The sequence below is a fragment of the Oncorhynchus keta genome, chromosome 5 (assembly GCF_023373465.1).
Source record: "Oncorhynchus keta strain PuntledgeMale-10-30-2019 chromosome 5, Oket_V2, whole genome shotgun sequence".
Lineage (NCBI taxonomy): Eukaryota > Metazoa > Chordata > Actinopteri > Salmoniformes > Salmonidae > Oncorhynchus > Oncorhynchus keta.
This window is the reverse complement of record NC_068425.1, coordinates 2,070,205-2,088,456: the sequence shown is the minus strand read 5'-3', so window position 1 is coordinate 2,088,456 and position 18,252 is coordinate 2,070,205. Positions and strand designations below refer to the sequence as shown.

The following is an 18,252-nucleotide window of genomic DNA, read 5'->3' as shown; positions in this document are numbered from 1 at the left end:
GGTTGTCCTTCTGGAAGGTTCGCCCATCTCCACAGAGGAACTCTGGAGCTCTGTCAGAGTGACGGTCAGATTCTTGGTCACCTCTCTGGCCAAGGCCCTTCTTCTCTGATTGCTCAGTTCGGCTTGGCGGCCAGCTCTAGGAAGAGTTTTGGTGGTTTCAAATGTATTCCATTTAAGAATGATAGAAGCCACTGTGTTCTTGGGGACCTTCAATACTGCAGACATTTTTTGGTACCCTTCCCCAGATCTGTGCCTCGACACAATCCTGTCTCGGACCTCTACAGACGATTCCTTCAACCTTTGTTTTTTGCTCTGACATGCACTGTCAACTGTGGGACCTTATATAGACAGGTGTGTGCCTTTACAAATAATTTCCAATCAATTGAATTTAACACAGGTAGAGACTCCAATCAAGTTGTAGAAACATGTCAAAGATGATCAATGGAAACAGGATGAACCTGAGCTCAATTCCGAGTCTCATAGCAAAGGGTCTGCCAAGAGTGTTAAAAGCTGTCATCAAGGCAAAGGGTGGCAGAAGAATCTAAAATATTAAATATAATTTGTTTCACACTTTTTTGGTTACTACATGATTCCATATGTGTTATTTAATAGTTTTGATGTCTACCGTATTATTCTACAATGTATAAAATAGTAAAAATAAAGAAAAACCCTTGAATGAGTAGGTGTGTCCAACATTTTGACTGATGCTGTATGTAAATTAGATATTTTCTGTATTTGATTTTCAAACAATTAGCAAAAATGTCAAAATACATGTTTTCACTTTGTCATTATGGAGTTTTGTGTAGATTAATTCAAGCCATTTTGAATTCAGGCTGTAACACAACAAAATGTGGAATAAGTCAACGTGTATGAATACTTTCTTAAGGCACTGCAATTAATGTTTTATTTTTCCAAAACCGTACCGCAAGTGATTTGTCACGTGTGACTCAGTTAAGATGGTGTTGAGATGGTACCGACAGTTAGGGCAGCCATGTTTCTAGCTCCTAAGCCACTGCAGTATTTAAAAATATATATATTTCTTACATTACTAGCCCAGAAATGTTTTGGTGTTAATACATACAACCGGGAAAGAACTGATTCCAGAGGCTGATCCAAGAGGAATTCGGAGTGGACTCCTAGTCCGACTCAGGAGGCCCACACACCACACACCGTTTCCGAGTATATTACTCGCTAATGTTCAGTCTCTGGATAATAAAGTTGACAAGCTCAGGGCGAGGTTCTCCTTCCAGAAAGAAATAAGGGATTGTAACATAGTCTGTTTCATGGAAACATGGCTCTCTCGTGATATACTGAGTCCGTACAGCCAGTTGTGTTCTCAGTTCATTGCGTAGACAGGAATAAAGATCTCTCCGGGAAGTAGAAGGGTGGGGGTATATGTTTCATGATTAACTACTCATGGTGAGATTGTGATAACATATTGAAACTTAAGTCCTTTTGTTCACCCATTCTAGAATACCTCACAATCAAATGCCAACCGTAATACCTCCCAAGAGAATTGTCTTTGATTATAGTCACAGCCGTGTATATTCACCCTCAAGCCGATACCACAACGGCCCTCAAAGAACTACACTGGACTCTATGCAAACTGGAAATCACATATCCTGAGACCGTATTTATTGTAGCCGGGGATTTTAACAAAGCTAATCTGAGGATAACGCTACCGAAGTTCTACCAACACATTGACTGTAGCACTCGCTCTGAGAAAACATTGTACCACTGATCCTCAACTTTTCAAAATGCCTACAAGGCCCTCCCCCACCCTCCCTTCAGGAAATCTGATCATGACTCTATTTTGCTCCTCCCTTCATATAGGCAAAAACTCAAACAGGAAGTACCCATGCTACAGACTATTCAACGCTGGTCTGACCAATCGGAATCCATGCTTCAAGATTGTTTTGATCATGTGGACTGGGATATGTTCCGGGTAGCCTCAGAATAATATCGACGAATACACGGATACTGTGACTACGTTTATCAGGACATGTATAGGAGATGTTGTACCCACTGTGACTATTAAAACCTACCAAAACCAGAAACCGTAGATAGATGGCAGCATTTGCGCAAAACTGAAAGCGCAAATCACCACATTTAACCATGGCAAGGTGACTGGGAATATGGCCGAATACAAACAGTGTAGTTGTCCCTACCACTGAGGAAGTACAGTTCCTGCTCAGCCCAGTCAAAACTGTTCGCTGCTCTGGCCCCCCAATGGTGGAACAAACTCCCTCACGACGCCAGGACAGCGGAGTCAATCACCACCTTCCGGAGACACCTGAAACCCCACCTCTTTAAGGAATACCTAGGATAGGATAAGTAATCCTTCTCACCCCGCCCCCTTTTTAAGATTTAGATGCACTATTGTAAAGTGACTGTTCCACTGGATGTCATAAGGTGAATGCACCAATTTGTAAGTCGCTCTGGATAAGAGCGTCTGCTAAATGACTTAAATGTAATGTAATGTAAATGTTGTTCCCTCCACAAGGCAATCAAAGTACAGAGGCAAAGCAAAGCATCAGTACAGAGACATAGTGGAGTCGCAATTCAACGGCTCAGACACGAGACATATGTGGCAGGGTCTACAGATAATCACGGACTACAAAGGGAAAACCAGCCACCGAGGTCTTGCTTCCGGATAAGCTAAATACCTTCTTCGCCCCGCTTTGAGGATAACACTGTGCCATCGACGCGGCCAGCTACCAAGGACTGTGGGCTCTCCATCTCCGTGGCTGACGTGAGTAAGACATTTAAGCGTGTTTTACCCTAGCAGGGCTTCTGGCACAGAGGCATCCCCAGCGGAGTCCTCAGAGCATGCGCAGACTAGCTGGATGGAGTGTTTATGGACATATTCAATCTCTCCCTATTGCAGTCTGCTGTCCCTTCATGCTTCAAGATGTCAGCCATTGTTCCTGTACCCAAGAAAGCAAAGGTAACTGAACTAAATGACTATTGCCCAATAGCACTCACTTCTATCATCATGAAGTGCTTTGAGAAACTAGTCAAGGATCATATCACCTCTACCTTACATGACACCCTAGACCCACTTCAATTTGCTTACTGCCCCCCAATAGATCCACAGACAATGCAATCGCCATCGCATTGCATACTGCCGTATCCGATCTGGACAAGAGGAATACCTATGTAAGAATGCTGGTCATTGACTACAGCTCAGCATTCAACACCATAGTACACTCCAAGCTCATCATTAGGCTCGGGGCCATGGGTCTGAACCTCGCCCTGTGCAACTGGGTTCTGGACTTCCTGACAGGCTGCCCCCAGGTGGTGAAAGTAGAAAACAACACCCCCACTTCGCTGATCCACAACACAGGGGCCCCACAAGGGTGCGTGCTCAGCCACCTCCTTGTACTCCCTGTTCACCAATGACTACGTGGCCACGCACACCTCCAACTCAATCATCAAGTTTGCAGACAACACAACAGCAGTAGGCCTGATTACCAACAATGACGAGACAGCCTACAGGGAGGAGGTGAGGGCCTGTGAGACAGCTCCTCTTCAAACTCAGGAGGCTGAAGACATTTAGCATGGCACCTAAAACCCTCACAAACTTCTACAGATGCACAATTGAGAGTATCCTGTTGGGCTGTATTGCCGCCTGGTACTGGAACTGCACCACCTGCAACCACAAGGCTCTCCAGAGGGTGTTGCGGTCTGCCCAACGCATCACCGGGGCTAAACTATCTTCCATCCAATACACCTACAGCACAGAATGTTACAGGAAGACAAAAAAGATCATCAAGGACAACAACCACCCGAGCCACTGCCTGTTCACCCCTATATTTTCCAGAAGGTGAGGTCAGTACAGGTGCATCAAAGATGGGACTGAGAGACTGAAAAAAAGCCATCAGACTGTTAAATAGCCATCACTAGCACGTTAGAGGCTTCTGCCCTATATACATAGACTTGAAATCACAGGCCACTTTAATAATGGAACACTAGTCACTAATGTTTACATATTTTGCATTACTCATCTCATATGTACAGTCGTGGCCAAAAGTTAAGAGAATGACACAAATATAAATTTTCACAAAGTCTGCTGCCTCAGTTTGTATGATGGCAATTTGCATATATTCCAGAATGTCATGAAGAGAGATACGATGAATTGCAATTAATTGCAAAGTCCCTCTTTGCCATGCAAATGAACTGAATCCCCCCAAAACATTTCCACTGCATTTCAGCCCGGCCACAAAAGGACCAGCTGACATCATGTCAGTGATTCTATCGCTAAGACAGGTATGAGTGTTGACGATGACAAGGCTGGAGATCACTCTGTCATGCAGATTGAGTTCGAATAACAGACTGGAAGCTTCAAAAGGAGGGTGGTGCTTGGAATCATTGTTCTTCCTCTGTGAACTATGGTTAACTGCAAGGAAACACACTGCATCATTGCTTTGCACAAAAAAGGGCTTCACAGGCAAGGATATTGCTGCCGGTAAGATGGCAGCAAAGAAGCCATTTCTCTCCAGGAAAAACATCAGGGATAAACTGATATTCTACAAGGTACAGGGATTGGACTGCTGAGGACTGGGGTAAAGTCATTTTCTCTGATGAATCCCCTTTCTGATTGTCTGGAGAAGACAAGGTGAGCACTACCATCAGTCCTGTGTCATGCCAACAGTAAAGCATCCTGAGACCATTCATGTGTGGGGTTGCTTCTCAGCCAAGGGAGTGGGCTCACTCACAATTTTGCCTGAGAACACAGCCATGAGTAAAGAATGTTACCAACACATCCTCCGAGAGCAACTTCTCCCAACCATCCAGGAACAGTTTGGTGATGAACAATACCGTTTCCAGCATGATGGAGCACCTTGCCATAAGGCAAAAGTGATAACTAAGTGGCCCGGGGAACAAAACATTGATATTTTGGGTCCATGGCCAGGAAACTCCCCAGACCTTTATCCCATTGAGAACTTGTGGTCAATCCTCAAGAGGCGGGTGGACAAACAAAAACCTACAAATTCTGACAAACTCCAAGCATTGATTATGCAAGAATGGGCTGCCATCAGTCAGGATGTGGCCAAGAAGTTAATTAACAACATGCCAGGGCAGATTGCAGAGGTCTTGAAAAAGAACGGTCAACACTGCAAATATTGACTCTTTGCATCAACTTCATGTAATTGTCAATAAAAGCATTTGACACTTATGAAATGCTTGTAATTGTACTTCAGTATTCCATAGTAACATCTGACAAAAATATCTAAAGACACTGAAGCAGCAAACTTTGTGAAAATGTATATTTGTGTCATTCTCAAAACTTTTGGCCACGACTGTATTTACTGTATTTTAGTCTATGCTGCTCCGACATTGCTCGTCCAAATATTGATATATTCTTAAATCCATTCCTTTACTTTAGATGTGTGTATTGTTTGTATTGTTGTGAATTTGTTAGATATTACTTGTTAGATATTACTGCATTTTTGGAGCTAGAAACACAAGCATTTCGCGACACCCGCAATAACATCTGCTAAAAACATGTGTATGTGACCAATACAACTTTCCTGCACACGCCACGGTCAGTATGAACCGGAGTGACTTGACACATCGCTGGCCAACCAAGATGTAGCTACAAACAAAATTAAGTTAAATGGTTCCAGTCTGCCATGACGCGTTCATCCGTGTAATGTATACGGGTAAGAGTCTAGCTACATTTCAGATATTATACGTTTAAAATGTTGTCAGAAAGTAATTTTCATTGTAAGTTAACGCATACTGTTAACTAGCTAGCAAACATTAGCTTGCTGGCTTGCTTGCTAACGTTACAGTACGTGTATGATCTGTGTAGTAATATTATTAGATTCAGAAATCCAGTTGCATTGCTAGTTATAGCCTAGTGTTAGCTAGCTAACATTGAACCTAGTTGTTAGCTTTAGCTACCTGCAGATTCATACAACAGCTGCGACACTATTTGTATTGGTTGTGGTATGAGTTGGGATTTTGCAGGTTCATTGTTCAGATAGCTGGCTCGATGTCTAAACAAAAGACTCCACTTCATCAGATGATTACGTGACCCATCAAGTTAGCCAGGTGTATCCTGGGGCAATTATGGTCATCTATTGTATGTCCTGAATATGTGCACATGTCTAGACAATAGTGACCCATCCACTTTGCGAGATGTGGCTGGGGAGTGGTTATAGCACTTCCTTCACATGACCCAAATTAGTTCACATGACCCAAATTAGATTTGATTTGATATAGTGTTTGTTTACCAGAGACGGTAATGTGAAGAACAACATGACCTGCATCAAAGTCAGATTAGGATATAGGTTAAGGATTAGATAAAGTGTATTTTTACCTGGAGTTTTTCCTTATTGTAGACTACTACTTTTACCACTTTTAGTCTTGAAATCTTTGGTTGTTTACTAAACTTCTCACTCTGTTTAGCACATGGCATCACGTGAATCCTTAAAGAGATGGGTGGGACTAAAGCCCTACTTTGTCCCAGCTGTACTCCGCAACACAAAATGTCCAGAATGCACAACAGAAGCTCAGTACTATCAATGCCGGGACGAACTGACACTGGACACCGGGTGTATCATGTAAATATATATTTTAATTGTAACCTTTATTTAACTAGGCAAGTCAGTTAAGAACAAATTATTATTTACAATGATGGCCTACACCGGCCGTAAACAAATTGAAATGGTACTCCTGCATCCCGCTTGGTTATTTTGTTTTGTAAAAGTTAATCAACAAAGCACAACAATGGAGAATCCTCCTGGTTTACAGACCCCACCACTCGGCATTTTACAGAACTAATTCCCGGGTGTGCCTCACAAATGCGCCAATTAAGATTTGAATGTTGATTATAATGTGTGCATAGGCTGTAGTTTTAACAGAATAGCCTGAAATGTTTTTTTTCAGCTCAGGTTTACTCAAGAGGCCTACAACACATCTTAGACATAGCCTATAGTGTTTTCATTTTTTAATGTATTTATTTGGGTTCATAGTGTGGACCGAACCAAGGTCCCCGTACCGAAATGTTCAGTATGAATATGTGTAGGCCTACCGTCACAACCCTAAATTCTACAAATTTTGTCATGGGGCAGATTGAAAAATGTGCCGTTTTACAGCTAATTTCCTGCAATTCTACACATTTAGCCATATGGTGGAGTTTTTATCTGATGATCGGGGGCCCCCGGTCGGTAATTTGACCATTGTTACTACAAGTTTAGATAGCTGGCCAAGGAGATTAATTTACCTTCTAAAAAATGTTTGTTGACATGGGCTAATTGAGTGACAATCAGAGACTGACCGAAGAGAAAAACTGCTAATGCACAATCAAATTTCGTACTCTACTACTCAACAGTAAGTTGAGACCCTAACTTATTTTTGCTGGGGGACATTGATCCGTGGGCCTACAAAAGGGCTGCCAGTTGCCCATCCCTGCTCTAGATGGTATTTTAACTTGAGAGCAGCAGCCTTTGTTACTACTGCTACTCTTTCAGCTTGAATTCAGGCTGAGGATGTGGAGGATAAAACTGACCGTGAACTCCTGTTAGACTTGCGGCTGGACGTTTGGGACACACTGTCAGTAAGTTTAACATCATCCTTCTCATCAGTGCATTCATCAGGTTTCTCTGGGTCTGGGGATGCATCTGAAATCCATTTGGACACAGTACAAAGACATGTCTTAATATGCTGCAGTTTGGGAAACTTTCTCCTTCAAGGCCTTTCCTGCTAAGTCCAGTCCAATAGCTCCATGTCACCCACATTGACAATGCTAACTTCAGTTCAGAGGAGGCTGGTGGGAGGCGCTATAGGAGGACTGGCTCATTGTAATGGCTGGAATGGAATAAATGAAACAGAGTCAAACATGTGGTTTCCATATCGTTCCATTAATTCCATTCCAGCTATTACAATGAGCCCATCCTACTATAGCTTCCCCCACCAGCCTCTACTGCTGCAGTGGTAGAATTCACTTCAGCCATATTTCATAGGCCATCACAATAATATCTACGTTTCCCAATCCTCCCCATTTCAATATGCAAGAATAAATAAGCGTTCTGGTGCACAGCGCTATGCTCCTTTAACAGTCTTGTTATATATATCCAGGCTGTATCACTTTTGCCACAGTAGATTTGCCATGGTAAGCAAGGATATACTTTATTTCAGTTGTATGGAATGACAGTCAAATAGATAAATGACCTTTCGTCAGATAAAATTGCAGGATCAAAATTGTTCCGATGATAATACCCACCAGAGGTGGTAATTGTCTTAAAATGTTGGTTGCAATTGTTTATTTCACCTTTATTTAAATAGGCCATGCTGGCGTAGTAATTACAATATAGCAATTAAACACTGGAATGGTAGGATGTGCAGATGATGCATGTGCAAGTAGAGATACTGGGGTGCAAAGGAACAAGATATATAAATAAATAAATACAGTATGGGGATGAGGTAGATTGGATGGGCTATTTACAGATGAGCTATGTACAAGTGCAGTGATCTGTGAGCTGCTCTGACAGCTGGTGCTTAAAGCGAGTGAGGGAGGTAAGAGTCTCCAGCTTCAGAGATTTTTGCAGTTAGTTCCAGTCATTGGCAGCAGAGAACTGGAAGGAGAGGCGGCCAAAGGAAGAATTGGCTTTGGGGGTGACCAGTGAGATATACCTGCTGGAGTGCGTGCTACGGGTGGGTACTGCTATGGTGACCAGTGAGCTGAGATAAGGCGGGGCTTTACCTAGCAGAGACTTGTAGATGACCTGGAGCCAGTGGATTTGGCGACGAGTATGAAGCGAGGGCCAGCCAACGAGAGCATACAGGTCGCAGTGGTGGGTAGTATATGAGGCTTTGGTGACAAAACGGATGGCACTGTGATAGACTGCATCCAATTTGTTGAGTAGAGTGTTGGAGGCTATTTTGCAAATGACATCGCCGAAGTTGAGGATCGGTAGGATGGTCAGTTTTACGAGGGTATGTTTGGAAGCATGAGTGAAGGATGCTTTGTTGCAAAATAGGAAGACGATTCTAGATTTAATTTTGGATTTGAGATGTTTAATGTGAGTCTGGAAGGAGAGTTTACAGTCTAACCAGACACCTAGGTATTTGTAGTCCACATATTATATGTCAGAACCGTCCAGAGTAGTGATGCTGGATGGGCGGGCAGCTGCGGGCAGCGATCGGTTGAAGAGCATGCATTTAGTTTTACTTGCATTTAAGAGCAGTTGGAGGCACGGCAGGAGAGTTGTAAATGGCATTGAAGCTCATTTGGAGGTTAGTTAACAGTTAGTCCAACGACGGGCCAGAGGTACACAGAATGGTGTTGTCTGCGTAGAGGTGGATCAAAGAATCACCAGCAGCAAGAGTGACATCAACGATGTATACAGAGAAGAGAGTCGGCCCAAGAATTGAACCCTGTGGCATCCCCAGAGACTGCCAGAGGTCCAGACAACAGGCCCTCCGATTTGACATACTGAACTCTATCGGAGAAGTAGTTGGTGAACCAAGCGAGGCAATCATTTGAGAAACCAAGGCTGTTGAGTCTGATTGACAGAGTCGAAAACCTTAGCCAGGACGATGAATACGGCTGCACAGTAATGTCTATTATCAATGGCGATTATGATATCGTTTAGGACCTTGAGCATGGCTGAGGTGCACCCATGACCAGCTCTGAAACCAGATTGCATAGTGGAGAAGGTACGGTGAGATTCGAAATGATCGGTAATCTGTTTGTTGAGACCTTAGAAAGGCAGGGTAGAATAGATATAGGTCTGTAGCAGTTTGTGTCTAGAGTGTCTCCCCCTTTGAAGAGGGGGATGACCGCGGCAGCTTTCTAATCTATGGGAATCTCAGATGATACGAAAGAGAGGTTGAACAGGCTAGTAATAGAGGTTGCAACAATTTCTGCAGATCATTTTAGAAAGAGAGGGTCCACATTGTCTAGCCCGGCTGATTTGCAGGGGTCCAGATTTTGTAGCTCTTTCAGAACATCAGCTCTCTGGATTTGGGTGAAGGAGAAGTGGGGGAGGTTTGGGCGAGTTGCTGTGGGGAGCGCAGGGCTGTTGACCGGGGTAGAGGTAGCCAGGTGAGGACTAAAAGGGGACTAATTGATGGTTGCAATTGAGATCAGCTTTGAGGTTATTTTAGCCAATATTGATGGTTTAACAAGAAATCAGCTGTAGATAATCTGGTGGCTTTCGGTGGTTTACAATTTTTTCGGTTGAATGCATTCAGTGACTACGTATCCCCTTTCCCTTCTCCATGTGTTTACATTTGTTGGTTGCTCTTAATAAAGGCTTTTTACCAAGTTCTGTAATTCTCCAACTGTGGCCCTTGGACTTTTCTTTACCTGCTGAACATCTTCCTCACTGTGCGTGGGGAAAAGATAGACTTGGGTCCTCTACCAGACAAGTTAACCACTGTTCCAGTTGTTTTAAACTTCTTAATTGTTGCCCTAATAGTGATATAGTAGTAGTATATTTTGGTTGCCTAATTTAAGAAAGTCAACAACTGTGTCTCATTTCATTTGTGAGTTCTATGCCATGGTGATGAATGACAAAATGATTTTACATGCTTATTACCTCATCTTTATAGCCTCGTGAAACAGAAAGTCATGAAAAGGACACAATACATTTCCTTAAAATGAGATTAATTTAAAAAAGTCGAATTACGATCTAATACTACTTCATTACTATACATTATTACTATCTATTAATATCGATTACTACCTATTGCTAGAGCAGCAAGTACCCTAGTGGTTAAGAGCGTTGGGCTGGTTCGAATCCCCAAGCCAACTAGGTGAAAACCTGCCGAGGTGCCCTTGAGCAACCCTAATTGCCTCTGTAAGTCACTCTGGATAAGAATGACTAAAATATAATGGAAATGGAAACACATTTTGTGTCATTTTAAATGGCAATACATTTAGAGGTGACTGTATAGGTTCTTGCCTGTACATGTTCTGTGCTTGTCTGTGTGTATTTGAGTGTGTGTTTTGTTTACATGTGATGCATCCTACCTGCCGAATCTCCTCACAGACCATGGTGAAGACCCAGAAGTATAGAACAAACTCTAAGGTGGACGGGCCGTGAGGCGGCGGGGGATTGAAGTCCAACAATAGGATATAAGCAAACAGGATGAGGAACAGGAAGTACATCAGCACGTTGCCAAGGAACGAGGTGACGGGCGCAAACCAGAACTCCCTCCAGCGCAGCAATACGAAGGGCCTCTTGGGATTGGAGGAGGGGGCACTTTTCAGATTGTCCCTTAGAGCAGCATATTCCTGGACATCCTCTTCCCTGAGAGGATAAGAATGGGAATAATTACTTAGTGTGTGTACATGGATGAGTATGTATGTGTGTGTGTGTGTGTGCATGCGTGTGTTTACGTTTGCATGATGTCGGAGAGGGAGAGCATAGTGGCATCTCCTCCGTCCAGACTCTCTGTGTCTCGACCAAGAGGTACCTCCTCCTCCGACCTCACCTCTTCCTCATGTTCCCTGAGAGAGAAAGAGAGAGAGAGAGAGAAATAAATTATAGACTGACAGACAGTTTCACCGCCAGCTTCCAATTTCTCACATTCACCCCATATGAGCAAAATAAGGAATGCTCCACGTATAAAAACTGTGAATGATAGAGAGAAGATAGCCTGTAGTGAAAGGGAAGCAAAGATGGAAATAGCCCAGCATTGCAAATTGAAGATTTGAACGATATTGTAAGATAGGTGGTGAAGGAAAATTGTATTTATTTATGTACCTTTATTTTACCAGGGAAGACATATTGAGACCTAGGTCTCTTTTTCAAATGTGCCCTGCACAATACAACACAAATATTCACATTATACACAAAATATACATATGTGACCCGTTTCAGGATGCTAGGCTTTTGTCTTGCATCTACTTCACAGCAGAGGCATTTGAACGTAGTATTATTTGTTTGGTTGTTGATCAAAATGCCTTCTGGAACAGGTGAACTTTCAAGTGCCTTAATAAAAAACTTGTATGCCATCTGTAAATACGAATACAATTGTTAAATTATGAGCCTAATTGGTTTAACCACAGAAAAAGACAGGAACCTGTCTCGCGAGCTAATGTTACGGGAATGATCTGTGTAGTAATATTATTAGTATCTCAGAAATCCATTTGGATTGCTAGTTATAGCCTAATGTTAGCTAGCTAACATGAAACCTAGTTGGTTAGCTTTAGCTACCTGCAGATTCATACTACAGCATTTCATGCATGGTGGCTAGCTATGACAATCTGTTTGTATTGCCAGTAGTATGGGTTGGGATTGTGATTTGTTGTTTAGCTAGCTAGCTAGCTAGCTATCTAAAAATCTAAACAAAAGACTCTACTTCGCCAGATGATTACATGACTCATCAAGTTAGCCAGGTGTGTCTGGGGGTGACTACGGCCATCTATTGTATTTCATGAACATGTGTACATTTCTAGACAATAACATGTGTACACGTCTAGATCTAGACAAAAGTGACCCCTCCACTTAGCTAGATGTAGCCGAGGGGTGGTTATAATTTAGATAAGCGTGTCTGGGTAAGCATTGTCTAATATTTTTTTTGTTTGTTAATTATCTGGACACTTTCTATTTTTGATATTACTACTATGCAAATATGCAAGTAACCATTTCACTTGACCATTTACACCTTCTGTATCCTGTGCATGTGACAAAAAAACAGAGATGGTAATATGAAGAACAAAATTACCTGCACCAAAGTCAGATTAGGATATAGGCCAAGGACTAGATAAAGTATATTTTTTTACCTGGAGTTATTCCTTATTGTAGTCTACTACTTTCATCACTTTCAGTCTTGAAAATTTTGGTTGTTTGCTACACTACCTTACTCACTCTGTTTATTACATGGCCTCACATGTGAATCCTTAATGAGATGGGTGGGGCTAAGGCTTAAGAAGGTGTGAAAGATGCTGAATAGGTTTAGACAAAGCTCTCCAGTAGGTGTACCAAACATTCAAGGGCCATTTTCTCAAAAGTGAGTTTACAAGTTTATCAACTTTCAAAGCAGAATTACTTTCCCATTGTTCCTCAACTGCAGTGTATGATATACCATTTTTTAGCTATGAGTCTATACTTTTTTCCAATGTAAAAAAACAAACACAATTTCTAGTTTTGCAATATGTGACCAAAAGTATGTGGACACCTGCTTGTCGAGCATCTCATAACAAAATTAAGGGCATTAACATGGAGTTGGTCTCCCCTTTGCTGCTATAACAGCCTCCACTCTTCTGGGAAGGCTAGATGGAACAATGCTGCGGGGACTTGCTTCCATTCAGCCACAAGAGCATTAGTGACCTTGGCCACTGATGTTAGGCGATTAGGCCTAGCTCGCAGTCTGCATTCCAATTCATCCCAAAGATGTTCAATGGGGTTGAGGTCATGGCTCTGTGCAAGCCAATAAAGTTCTTCCACACCGATCTCGACAAACCATTTCTGTATGGACCTCGCTTTGTGCACCGGGGGCATTGTCATGCTGAAAGAGAAAAGTCCCTTCCCCACATTGTTGTCACAAAGTTGGAAGCACAGAATAGTCTAGAATGTCATTGTATGCTGTAGCGTTAAGATTTCCCTTCACTGGAACTAAGTGGCCTAGCTCAAACAGTGAAAAAAAGCCCCAGGCCATTATTTCTCCTCTGCTTCAGCACTCGGCGGTCCCGTTCTGTGGGCTTGTGTGGTCTACCACTTCGTGGCTGAGCCATTGTTGCTCTTAGACGTTTGCTCTTCACAATAACAACTCTTACAGTTGACCGGGGCAGTTCTAGCAGGGCATAAATCTGACAAACTGACTTATTGGAAAGGTGGCATCCTATGACAGTGCCACGTTGAAAGTCACTGAGCTCTTCAGTAAGGCCATTCTACTGCTCTATGGAGATTGCATGGCTGTGCTTGATTTTATAAACCTGTCAGGAACGATTGTGGCTGAACTAGCCAAATCCACTAATTTGAAGGGGTGTCCACATAATTTTGTATATATTGTGTATGAACACATAAATACTGGACATTTTGAACTGTTATTATGGTGACATTTGACACAATTACAATCATGGTCTTGAACTCACATTTTTTCGGTCTCGGCCTTGACTATAGCGCTTTTGCAGATATAACTGTAGTATACGATAGTACTTTTTAAATATATTTGTAATTTTTATTCACCTTTATTTAACTAGGCAAGTCAGTTAAGAACAAATTCTTATTTACAATGACAGCCTAGGAACAGTGGGTTAACTGCCTTGTTCAGGGGCAGAATGACAGATTTTTACCTTGTCAGCTCGGGGATTCGATCTAGCAACCTTTCGGTTACTGGTCCAATGCTGTAACCACTAGGCTACCTGCCACCCCATTCGCAGTTTACTATAGTATAAATACTGTAGTAAAATGATTTTGTTTATACTATAGTAATTACTGTAATGTTTTTGCAGACTGTATTATACTGTAGTGTTTATATTTTATTATCTTTGTTTTTGCAGACTGTGCTTTTGTTGTTTGAGGACATTACTGTAGTATTTACTATAGTAGTCTACATTATACAACAAAATGATATATAGTTAAGTACTACACATGATCAAGGGATACTACAGTGTGTAGTACTGTATATAGTATTCTACAATATATTAAAGTATACTGCCGAATTCTATAGTAAATATTATAGTAAACTGTAGTATTTTGTCATGTGGGTAACCAATCTCTTCTCTGTATCTTGATGCTTATTATGCATAAATATGTAACTTTTTGGGCGACCTGACCAAATCCACATAGAAATGTGAGTTATAGATATTTAATTCTCATTGAAAGCAAGTCTAAGAAGCGATAGATCTCCTCTATGTACGCTATTTCTATGCTTCCCGTTCTTCCGTTTTGTTTTTACGTATTTTACTTTACGTTTTGTACTCCAGCTTCAAACAGCTGAAAATACTATATTTTTGGTTAATTCAAATATATTTCACAGCAGTTTAGATGGTACAATGATTCTCTACACTAAACATTGCTTGTTTTGTCACATAAACGGAAATTATGCTAAGTATTAGAATTCCTGCAACCAGAAAATGGTGGTGTGACTTCTGCATATTTCACATTTAATGGATTGGACATTTTCAGACAGACAGACACTAACCTAAAGCTGATGAGGTTGGTGTAGATGAGGGGGGGTAAGAAGAAGGAGAGGACCAGTTTCCAGACCTTCGTGCTCCTCTTCATGTCTCCCCACCAGATCTGAGACAGCAGAGACTGCCAGAGGAAGAGGTAGTAGCAGAGTTGGTACTGAGAAACTTCAATTAACACCCCTCCATGTTCTAACACACACACTTTGGAAATCTAAGGGGCTGGTTAGTTTTATAAAGATTAATGTGAACACAGATCACACACAGATTATTACATGTTTAATCTTTAACTCTTCATCTTGTTGGAAAAGGACCCGTAAGTAAGCGTTTCACTGTTAGTCTACACCGGTTGTTTACGAAGTATGTGATACATTTGATATGATTCAAGATTCACACACACGTATGCATGCATGCACACACAAACACACACACCTTGACCTCTGACCCCTGAGTTTAGTACAGACCTGCACGCCATCGTGGCTGAAGAAGAGGCGGGCGTCGGCTGAGGTGGCCATCTGTAGACAGGTAGCTTTGCCCCACACCGGAGACTGCCTTATAAGGAGGGTGAAAGAGCGGCTCTCACTGCTCTGGTAGCACTCACTGAACACGTCTAGAGAGAGGATTAAAGGGTTAACACTCACTCACTGAACACGTCTAGAGAGAGGATTAAAGGGTTAACACTCACTCACTCACTGAAGACTTCTAAAGAGAGAAGAAACGGGTCACAGGTTTTCACATTAGGTTTCCCATTAGGAGTGCGGAATGGTTTGCTTCAGTCCTCATCTTAAAGACATTGAGTGTGAAAGCAATGTGAATGGTCCCAGACTTGGATGCCGTCCAGCAGACTTTCAGAACAGGAGGTCCCTTGCGGTCTGATGCAGACTCGCTACTATGGGGTAACCGTCACTCAAAAAATACAAGCTGCTCACATGTATGCATAACAGAGTTGATAACCACTACATTGACATCCTCACAGTACAAACACACAGCCAGGATAGGGCTAACCCACCAAGGGCCAAGTTCTCAAACTTCTGGGCCAGCTCCTTCATAGAGAGCTTGGTCTCCGTCTCACTCTCCAGCTTAGACAGCTCCCTCAGAATCTTACAGCCTGCCAGAGCACTGTGGACAGACTCCCCTGCCTGGAGGAGAGGGGGAGAGAGGCAGAGAGAGTGAAGAGAGAGCGGGAAGTGGATATAAAAAGGGGAGAGATCAATGCTAAAATTTGTCTGTGCATTCGTGAATTAAAAGTGTGCATTTGTAAATTAATACATTTTTCTACAGATTAGTTTAACTTCAAGTATTTACATTGACATTTTAGTCATTTAGCATACACTGATCCAGAGGGATTTACAGTTAGTGCATTCATCTTAACATAGATAGATGGGACAAAGTGTATTTAAGATACACTTTGAAGGGGTCGGGTTACAGATGTTTTCGGAAAGATGGATAGGGTTCCACAATTGGGGTGCCAAGACAGACAAGAGCATGGAATGGGCTGAGCGGGAGCTGCCCTCCCATAGGGATGAGGGGGCCAAGTGACCAGATGTGGCAGAACGAAGTGCTCGGGTTTGGGGTGTTGGGTTTGAGCATAGCCTGAAGGTAGGGAAGGGCAGTTCCTCTTGCTGCTAAATAGGCAAGTACCATGGTATTGTAGTGGATGCGGGCTTCAACTGGAAGCCAGTGAAGTGTGCGGAGGAGTAGAGTGAAATGGGAGAACTTGGGAAGGTTGAACACCAGGCGGGCTGGTGTTCACGTAAGTTGCAGGGGTTTGATGGCAAAAGCGGGGATGTTGTCGATCATTAACCTGCAAGAGTGAGTCAACACCCTGTCGTTCTCTACAAACATCAAAGCAGTTTTGATGTTTGGAGAGAACGACAGGGTGTTGTCCAGGGTCAAGCCAAGGTTCTTTGCACTCTGTGAGTGGGACACAGTGTAGTTGCCAACTGTGATCAAATCAAATTTAATTTGTCACATACACATGGTTAAGCAGATGTTAATGCGAGTGTAGCGAAATGCTTGTGCTTCTAGTTCCGACAATGCAGTAATAACCAACAAGTAATCTAACTAACAATTCCAAAACTACTGTCTTATTCACAGTGTAAGGGGATAAAGAATATGTACATAAAGATATATGAATGAGTGATGGTACAGAGCAGCATAGGCAAGATACAGTAGATGGTATCGAGTACAGTATATACATATGAGATGAGTATGTAAACAAAGTGGCATAGTTAAAGTGGCTAGTGATACATGTATTACATAAGGATGCAGTAGATGATAAAGAGTACAGTATATACGTATGCATATGAGATGAATAATGTAGGGTATGTAACATTATATTAGGTAGCATTGTTTAAAGTGGCTAGTGATATATTTTACATCATTTCCCATCAATTCCCATTATTAAAGTGGCTGGAGTTGAGTCAGTGTCAGTGTCAGTATGTTGGCAGCAGCCACTCAGTGTTAGTGGTGGCTGTTTAACAGTCTGATGGCCTTGAGATAGAAGCTGTTTTTCAGTCTCTCAGTCCCAGCTTTGATGCACCTGTACTGACCTCGCCTTCTGGATGATAGCGGGGTGAACAGGCAGTGGCTCGGGTGGTTGTTGTCCTTGATGATCTTTATGGCCTTCCTGTAACATCGGGTGGTGTAGGTGTCCTGGAGGGCAGGTAGTTTGCTCCTGGTGATGCGTTGTGCAGACCTCACTACCCTCTGGAGAGCCTTACGGTTGTGGGCGGAGCAGTTGCCGTACCAGGCGGTGATACAGCCTGCCAGGATGCTCTCGATTGTGCATCTGTAGAAGTTTGTGAGTGCTTTTGGTGACAAGCCGAATTTCTTCAGCCTCCTGAGGTTGAAGAGGCGCTACTGCGCCTTCTTCACGATGCTGTCTGTGTGAGTGGACCAATTCAGTTTGTCTGTGATGTGTATGCCGAAGAACTTAACTTGCTACCCTCTCCACTACTGTTCCATCGATGTGGATAGGGGGGTGTTCCCTCTGCTGTTTCCTGAAGTCCACAATCATCTCCTTAGTTTTGTTGACGTTGAGTGTGAGGTTATTTTCCTGACACCACACTCCGAGGGCCCTCACCTCCTCCCTGTAGGCCGTCTCGTCGTTGTTGGTAATCAAGCCTACCACTGTTGTGTCGTCCGCAAACTTGATG

General features: G+C 42.6%; 1 protein-coding gene across 1 annotated transcript in view; it reads right to left on the bottom strand.

The window, feature by feature from the left end:
* Positions 1–18,252, bottom strand: part of LOC118384258 (transient receptor potential cation channel subfamily M member 4-like) — a 70,414-nt gene that overhangs the window by 13,369 nt on the left and 38,793 nt on the right. The window contains exons 14-18 of the mRNA XM_052518381.1: positions 16,104–16,233; positions 15,559–15,704; positions 15,109–15,221; positions 11,357–11,467; positions 10,988–11,267 (exon numbers count right to left, since the gene is read on the bottom strand). Of these exons, the coding sequence (XP_052374341.1) occupies positions 10,988–11,267; positions 11,357–11,467; positions 15,109–15,221; positions 15,559–15,704; positions 16,104–16,233 (780 nt within the window). The remainder of the gene's footprint in view (positions 1–10,987; positions 11,268–11,356; positions 11,468–15,108; positions 15,222–15,558; positions 15,705–16,103; positions 16,234–18,252) is intronic.